General features: G+C 33.8%; 1 protein-coding gene across 10 annotated transcripts in view; it reads right to left on the bottom strand.

Moving 5' to 3' along the window:
- Positions 1-214: 214 nt before the first annotated feature.
- The window catches only part of LOC126974692 (mitogen-activated protein kinase-binding protein 1), a 147,111-nt gene continuing 137,962 nt past the window's right edge, over positions 215-9,363 (bottom strand). For all 10 annotated transcript variants that reach the window (XM_050822251.1, XM_050822258.1, XM_050822260.1 and 7 more), the window contains 4 exons: positions 6,174-6,272; positions 5,579-5,695; positions 4,805-4,903; positions 215-3,835 (listed from right to left, as the gene is read on the bottom strand). In XM_050822251.1, the coding sequence (XP_050678208.1) occupies positions 3,690-3,835; positions 4,805-4,903; positions 5,579-5,695; positions 6,174-6,272 (461 nt within the window). In that variant the 3' untranslated portion in view covers positions 215-3,689. The remainder of the gene's footprint in view (positions 3,836-4,804; positions 4,904-5,578; positions 5,696-6,173; positions 6,273-9,363) is intronic.

The raw sequence follows: 9,363 nt of genomic DNA, 5'->3' as shown, positions 1-9,363 counted from the left end.
GTTCTACTGTAAGTGATAGTGCTACGAAGCATGTGTAAAAGTGTAACTGGATGCTTATTTTTAAGATACCAATGTCATATTGATGCGGCAACAAGATGTCTGCCTTGTACCTTTAACCTATGGACTTAACTCTCGCGCCATTAAATCAGTTTTTTTTCTTTTTTCAGCATCTAGATGATTTGGTGAAATTGTTGTAAAGGAATAAAATACAAAATAAATTCAAATTACTGTATTATCGTACATTCCTACATTTACATTAGTCTTTCGTTCATGGCAATATATTTTTGAACATTAAATAAAATATATTTACATCCCTTCCGTTGCAGACCCTTTGGGATTATAACGAGCGGTTGCCATGGCGACAAATACTTGAAACGAGATACCGGAAACATTCAATAGATCCTTAACGACACAAATTTTATTAACTTTACCGACAAAATTATATCTAAATAATGTAACTAACTAATAAAAAAAGAGAGTATTACTTTTTAAAGAAATTTTTAAAATATCAAAACTTAAATGAAAACATAGAACACTTAGACTGGAAAGATAAAGAATATAGAAGTTACCAAAAAATCAATGTAGTAAGTCAGTTAATAACACGCGTTAACTACTACAACAAAATATTAAAATGTTTAATCCTCGCGTTATTAAAGAATCTATACTGTAAACATCTGTCATCCATTTCAATTGGGGACTGCGGTCAAACAAAACCTTGATATTCTCTCATTTCAAATATTACCGCCGGCAACCAGGCGCCATTTTACATAGACCCGTATTCACTAAACATAAATTACTCGCTAGAATACAAAACGCTACGCCTTTGCTTATCATCTGAGAACTACTAGTGTTAAAAAGGTGATAACAGTTTAATTTACGCATGCATTATGTCTTTTGTATTCGACGAAAGCTTATTTGGCGATACCACTATATAACACCTATATCACACAAAACATTTCTCAAATGAAAAGCGATAATTTAAATACAATAATACCGCCATCTTGATTACACAAAATACACCATTATTATTGAATCTGCATTCATTCACGCCTATCTCTAGATGGAGAGGCAATCTATTTTAATTATATTAAAAATAAGATTATTACAATTTGTGACGCATTGACGAACCGTTTTAAAACTAACTTGACTTTAAAGGACGCTATAAACAGGAATACTGCCGACTTACGCATTAAATATTTTTACGACAACAAATTCTTTCAACAATCGTAATCGTATGATACTGTCGCGAAACAGTAATTATACAGGTAATCGTGTCCGAACCCGTTTGGATGAATTAAGTGAAAAATATAATAAAAAAATAAAAATAACACAACAAAATAATAAAAAACCATGATTGTTTTATAAAAAATATATATAAGTAATTCTTATGTTGTAGAGACTTTTAATTTTAATGGTAATAAGTCTTTGCAAGAGGATTCTCAGAAGCGAAGAGATATTTTTTTTATTTCACCGCATCCTACACAAGGAGGTTGAAAATCACTGTTTTACGAACAACCTATGTATATAAAACTAGATAATATGATTTAAAATGACAAAATATAGTACAATTCGAATAACATTGCATGACTCTGTACTAATTGAAAAAAAAAATGTGACAAAATAGTTTTCTCATTTAAAATTATATAAAACAACAATTAAACAGCAAATTAAATTATTCATTTCCTTAAACAACTTAAATATTTTTTAACTTCTCTGTTACTCGAGTACGCCTCGAAATGTGCCCATTTTATTTTTAACAAAAAAAAATATTGAAAATCAAAGCGATTGGCTTAAATTTACAAATAAAAAATTAGGCGCAGTATTGATGACATTAAAATTTAATGGAAAAGCTCACGAGTTTTTATTATGTAAATTTAGATCCATAAATAATGTTAACGATAACAAAAATTACAAAACCATCTGACATGTTCCGAATCGAGAATCGTTGGATCTAGAGGGCAGTAAGTGAGACTAAAGTAATACAATTAAAATAATATTATCACTGAAACTCAAATGCTATTAAGATAAGAAAAGCCTTACGTAGATTGGCAACAGTAAAATATCAATCAACAAAAACAAAATGGCGCCGTGCTGTCATTTTATTTATTTCACATTGGCACATGGCCGGGTAGCACAGAGGTAAGATTTAAGGTAATTTTTATATTACGGTAACCAAATTCTATTTGTTGATGCCCGTTTGAAATTCAAGAGATGTACGTAAGATTGCCTACAAAGAAATGGAAGTGAAGAACATAAAACAGAAAAATTAAGAAGTCTGTTTTTAAGCATTATAAACCATAGATAGCAATATAATTGAAGAACAGAAAAAACCCATTTTGACATTCATAACAATAAAATTCAACTATTTGTTAAATATGCAATAAAATGTCAAGCGATTTGCTGCCAAACAAAACAGTAAAAAACCTTTTACTCGAGACCTCTGTGGTTTCATAAAAATACTAACATTCCATTTCATATTAAAGTGTGTCATTTTATTGAAATATTCATTTTATGATATTAAAACTGACTCAAATGAATACGAAGAAACATTATCAAACAAATCCCGGATGCAAATTCCTTTCATTGTAATTTTAACTATGTCGATAGGAGTAATATTTTTCTAATCTAGCCATGACTTAAAATAATACAAAAAAATATGATAAATGCAATAAATATATGCTCTTTACTATAAACATATAACCGATAGGCATTATTTAGTGTGTTAACATAACAATTAATCACATCACTATAGCTATTAATTACAAAATTCCATTTCCATCAATTCCAACATTATTTCTACTTATCCAATTCCAATTATCAATTCTTCCATAATTCAAAATATACAGAATTAGAATTCACAATATCCTACTTACGATCTAAATTTGGGAATTGATTTCTTTTTAATCCAAAGCATCTAACAAGGCAGTGCTAACTGCAAAATATGAGATTTTATATGGGATAGGATGGCTAATGAAGTTCCTTAATGGTGAGTTAACACCGTCGCCCCCATTTTCAACCCCAGTGGGATCGCAATCACCTTTGCCTTGACTTGGCAATCTTACTCCGTCTGTTCATTAAGCACATGAATGATTGAAGTCTTACTTGGAATGATAACTCATTTGTTCTAATTCAAACATTTTATCAATACTTTAATAACGAATTGTTCGGAATGATTTGGAAATTATAAACTTTATTTTAACATGCTGAGCTTTTGATAGCCGCTGTTCCAATATCAAGAACTAGTGACACACATGTGTGGTATTACGTGCTGAGATTTTATTCGCAGGCATCGAGTTTTTCACATTTGAATAATATATATAATTATTAGTCTTAAGGCCAGATTTTTGTAGAGGCCTGTAATGCTGATTTATTCAGGTCCGGTAGGTCACGTCAGATAAAGCGTAATTCCAAACATTACAGACCATTAATAAAATCCATTCCGTGTCCTTTTTGCACTAAGTCACATTTGAATTACTTTAACACGCTGTAAATGTTGATAGCCCACCGTAGCGTCAAAGGCCTTAGATATAAAAGCCTGAAGTAACACTAGGCCTCATGAGTGAACAACTACACCCCACAAGGCCCACTAAGTATTCATAGTCCCATTTAGATTTAAAGGCCGACTATATAAGTCTCGCGATATATAAAGGCCCAAAATGTCAAATATTTCACAGAGCACTGTCACACTACTAGCTCTCCGCCCCGGGTTCCCTCGGCGGCAAACTCTGCGGACTCTGCGAGAATTGGCTGACCATTTTGTTCTGCATCATGTTGAGGAGTATGTCGGAGTACTGTTCAATGATTGTCATGGCCGGGTTCCCTGTCGTGGAGGCCTCTGAAATAAAGGAAAAATAATATTATTATGGCATTTACTTTAACTCTTTGTTTTCTCATAAAAAAAGTTTTTATTGCAGTAAACATAAATGTTTTTAATAAATATCGGTAAATGTTGTCAAAGACGAAATAGATTCGAATGATTGTTCTCTGACAAAAGCCTCCTAAGTTTTCCATTCTATCCTGTATTTTGTTGACGGGTCCATAATGGGCCCACTATTCTCCGTATATCAACTTCCCATCCCGTATCCTGTCTACATCTGTTTCATTTCCTGTCTAGTTGTAACCATTCTCTCATTAGTCTTATGCATCTCTCTGTCTATCATAACTTTCATATAAATTTGTTATTTTTAAAGTGATAAGGCTCACTTCTGCGATTAATAACACAAATAAAATTTGAAAAGAAAATGGATTATGAACGATGCGGGACCCGAGACCGCGACATCTCGCGTTCCGTGCGAGCGCTCGTCCACTGAGCCAACCGTTCGAGTGACGTCAAGATCATAAATCTTGATATGTCTTTGTACAACTCTCAGGTGTTATAGATTCATATTTGGACTTAAATATTCTTTTCGCTTGAAGCAATAGAAAATCACTAGATAGGAAAATATGACTGCGGAAGTTTCAATTAAGACTTGTCATACATTTATTTTTTGTTTGGCAATTCAAACTTAGAAATATTTTTAAAGGAGAAAGACTTCAAATAGGTCTTAGTATTTTATTTGCTAGATTTTTTTTTTATTATTCTAGCTAAAAAAAAACCACACACAAACACACACCTACACATACCACTTTATATATTATTATTACACTGCAATGCACCTTGGACTCAGGAATTAGAGATCGATAATGTCTAACGCTGCTTTTTCAAGACAGATTAAGCGGTGATCACTTACTTCAAGGTAATTTCGCAAGCTAATTCGTCGTAAGTCTGTCGGAGGTACAGTGGCGGTGAAAGAGTGTAAGTTACCTTGAGACAGTAAATTGTCTATCCTTTGCCTGTTGTCCGGTTCGCCCTGCACCGCGGCACGCAACACCTTCTGTGTCTCGAGGATCGCCGCTTCGAGACCTGCAGGTGACAAATATTTAATAAATATACCATTTGAAATCAATTACGTTATGTTTACCTTTGTGACATTAATATAACTAGTGCAACCATCAATTATTGTTCTATTCAAAAATAATATTTATCTTTTTATAAGGTATCGTACAATTTAGGATATTATGCTAGCGAAAGACCAATGAGCTTCTTATGAGTATATACATTAGACATTGAACATACTGACCACGAAATAAGGTATAAAGTTGTATGAATGTTTTAATGTTGTCTATAGAATATTAGTTAATGTATACGCAAGGAGTGGGAGGGTCCTTCGGATGCCCAGATTATGGGTATTTCTGCCGGGAAGCAGTCATGTGTAAGGATGATTGTGTTCCCGTCTGAAGGGCGCCGTAGCTAGTGAAATTATTGGGTAAATGAGACTTAACATCTTTTGTCTCAGTGACGTGCGCAATTATTGTAGTGGCGCTCAGATTTTTTAGGTTTTTCAAGAATCCTGGGCGGCACTACTTTGTAAAGGGCGTATTAATTACGATCAGCTGAACGTCCTGCTCGTCTCGTCCCTTATTGTCACAAAAAACTTATATATACAATGCCGCTCAAACAATTTTTACGACCTTTTAATAGGCGATTGAGGTTCTAATTGTATGTCTATGATTGTACAATATACTTGAAGTGACCTACCACTTATATCAGCGGATGCGCCAGCTTCTCTCTGTAATGACCTGTACAAGGTGGCCACTTTGCTCGCGGTCTTCGTCAGCTGTTCCGTCAACGCGGAGCACAATTGTGATGATGGTACTGCAAGTAAAGAGACGAATATTATACTCTCTTCCATGAAAAAAATGTGGAATGACAAACGAGTGCACGGGTCATCTGATGTTAAGTGGTCACCGCCGCGCACTATCTCTTGCAACACCAAGGGAATTACAGGAGCGTTGCCGGCTCTTTACGCGCTTTTTTTGGAAGTATCCATTTGGTATCTTCCCGGAAACACCGCACAAGGAAGCTCATTCCACAGCTTGGTCGTACGTGGAAGAAAGTTCCTTGAAAACGCACTGTGGAGAAATGCCACACATCCAGATGGTGGGGATGACATTCTTAATTAATTATATATTAATAAATTTCTTGATAATGTTATGTATATACACATAAGTGAATTTTCTCGTCTGTATCCGCTGAATTTCTTGCGCCGTTCTTCTCAGACATTAATTTCCGAGTTGAGTTTTTGAATTTGAATTTGATAGTTTAGTGAATACACAGGGAGCACTTGACTCACTCTCTGCGACTTCCGTCTTCCTCTGTCGCTGGTTCCCCGCCAGCCTGTTGGTAACATCGCGGGCCTTCGCCGACAAGTCTCTGTCACTGCCACTGCGACCTGAAATTCAAATAGATATTTATATAGTATCGGCATTTCCTTAAACTTGCCAATAAAAAATCTGAACCCCAAGTTTATCGCACTGTTTCGTAAAAAAAAGCCGAACTGGAGACCCAGAGTCAACGACCGTCCATACCGGTCCTTCATATGAATGAAGGACCGGTATGGACGGTGACCTTAGTGACCAGTTTTATTTATTTATTTAAAATATAATAAAGTATACAAGGTGAAACTAAATGGGTATACTATGCTTTGAACCAGACATTCCTTAGGTCATCTCTAATGACTATGTGAAGTCAGAAATGAATTAGCATTATATTTTAATACAATATTTAAAGTTCTAAGTTTTCGCAAAAACTATGATTACCTCAACCCTAATCAGCTGTTTTTTGAACTCTCTTTGACCTAAAACAGATGAAAAACGTAGATGTGACATAATATCAGATAATAGTAAAATGCCTACTATTCTTTGCAGTTGTGAAACAATTTGTGTTCTCATTTTGCCATGAAGACAAAGTTATTTTGTATGTGCATTTGCTTTAGCTGACATTGAAAATACTTCTAAATTTGTATTTACTGTAGTTATGTATAACCCAATAAAGATACTTAGTTAATTCTAATCTAATTATGAAACTATGTTATGTTAGTATTTACTCGGATTTCCGCGAGTGTTACACATTTAAATAAAACACGTTTAAAAGATAAAAACTAGTGTAACTGTGTTTTTACATTATGTGTTTATTTAAATATGTTAGGTTGAAAAGATCGGCCTGTCTGCCTTAATACTCTTTGAATTGTGCTTTGAAACACGATATTTACTGCTCTGTGTGTCTTCAAACAAAAACCCTACACACTGCACCATTTTTAATTCAAGATTTGTTTATTTAAGGTTTTACGTAAGCACTTCAATGTAGAATTATTTGAAGTTTTCTTCAAGTTACATTGAAAATAATTCCAAATTTGTAATTGTAGATTATGGGTACCACAACGTCATCTTTTTCTACCGTGCAGCAAAAATGTGTAAGCATTATTATGGTTTGGTCTGAATGGCACTGTAGCTATTGTTATTACTGGGCAAATGAGACTTGACATTTAAATTCAAAAATGTTTTATCCAATAAAGATAATTCTAATAGGCTCCTATTAAGAAATTGTTCTTCAACGGAATTGTTTTGTCAAATATATATATATCTTATATAGGATATCTTTGACCATCCTCGTATTAATAATAGGTACTCCATTCCCGGACCGGGTTTTCTACCCGTATGGAATGGGGCAGTTATTGAGTTTTTCGTAGAAAATTTCTCACTAGCAGCCCATAGTTCAGAAATGTAGATGCTCACCCCCTATTACGTGGAAATTAAACATTGTGAAACGTGGGTGGAAAAAATACACCTCTAACCCTTCAGGAATACAGATGCGAAACTGTGTAATGTTATGTAATTTCTTATTTTGTTTATTTGTTTCGCAATAACAGGAAGTAAAAAATGAATGAATAAATAAATACATAGACACAAGCCACATTTCATGTAGTGTGCATACTCCTTAATCATAGATTATTGTTTATGTTTAAGTTCATAGGTAGGTGACCTCATTCTGTTTATAAACAAAGGCCCCGCCTAAAACTGGCAGTCTCTTTAAAAGTTAAGGTTGTCTAAGGAAAGAAATTGAAAAATAATATTTTTATTTCGTAGGGAGGGGGTTCTTTTCTTATTTTTTATTTATTTATTAAAACTTAAACATCACCATACTATTGCATATGACCCAAATAACGTACCATTGAAGGGATGTTATACCCTTTCTGGTTCACGTTGTATAGCCTAAAAGGCATTAAAGGCTTTTATTTTCTGAAAATTGATTCCTTTACAATTCTTTTTGATGTCATTACCAAAATTACTACCGCTTCGGGAACACATGGCGATCTGAGAGAGAAGAAACGGCGCAAGAAACTCTGCCAGCATTCTTTTTTTGCGCTCTTTTTAATAAAATATACAATATTGTACTGTCATTGTTATTACTATAAATAATCATAATCTAGTCCCAGGCTGTCCGATCATTTGGATCAGCTGAGTGGAGTAGTAGGATTTACGACAGAGCCATTTTTTAACAAAATTAAATTTATTTATAGATAATGCTTAAACAGTTGCTGGGACTTTATTATAAAAGTGTATACATTTGCCCTTAAAGGTTTTATGCATCTTATGAACTAAAGAAGCTTATCTGTGTTAACATACACATAAACTAAATTAAATAAATACTTAAAAACTTTGTTGCTGGTATATGACGTGTATGATAATTTTTATGTTTGCCATCTCAGGATTCCGACATAAATAAACTGATTTCGACTTTAATATCCGAAAGTACTTCCAAAATGCATCTATTTGAATGAAAAATCCAGTTGTGGCTATGGGATCCATGGCGAATTGAGTGTAAGGAGTTTTGGTATTATTAACAACACTTCGAGCATCCAATAAATAATTATTTTAATAATATGATTTAGGTACATTAGCTATTCGCCCGATCAGCAAACTTAACCGCCCCGCGGCGGGCAGATCACCCACAGCAGCGACCGAGTGCTCTCTTCATTATATCAGCTCATATAGATAGACTTAATTTATCAGTAATTTAATAAAGTCATAGTTAAAATTAGAACAGTTATTCCCTATCTAGTAGCGACCTAATACAGTCCATTAAGTAAAACGTAAACCGCACAAACACATTAAGGATTTTTCAATTAGAAAATAATATTTAATTAAGATTGACTGGACTGATGAAAAATATCAAAAGGTTTCATTTGTCCAAGTATCTTCCGTTCCATATTTCAAAATTAGCGATAAGAAATCGTGTGTAAATCTAATATATAAAATTCTCGAGTTATGGTGTTAAACTTTGAACTCCTCCGAAGCGGCTCGACCGATTCATGAAATTTTGAGCGCATACTAGGTAGGTCTGAGAATCGGACAACATCTATTTTTCATCCCCCTAAATGTTAAGGGTGGTCCACTAGTGATTTTTTTTAATTTTTTTGTCATGTTTTTTTAAATTTGTTTGATTATGAGTCAGCATTAAAAAATACATACAACTTGAAATTT

Source organism: Leptidea sinapis, chromosome 33 (genome assembly GCF_905404315.1).
Source record: "Leptidea sinapis chromosome 33, ilLepSina1.1, whole genome shotgun sequence".
NCBI classification, from domain to species: Eukaryota; Metazoa; Arthropoda; class Insecta; order Lepidoptera; family Pieridae; genus Leptidea; species Leptidea sinapis.
Note: the sequence above shows the minus strand (reverse complement) of the source record. Positions and strands in the feature narration are given on the sequence as shown.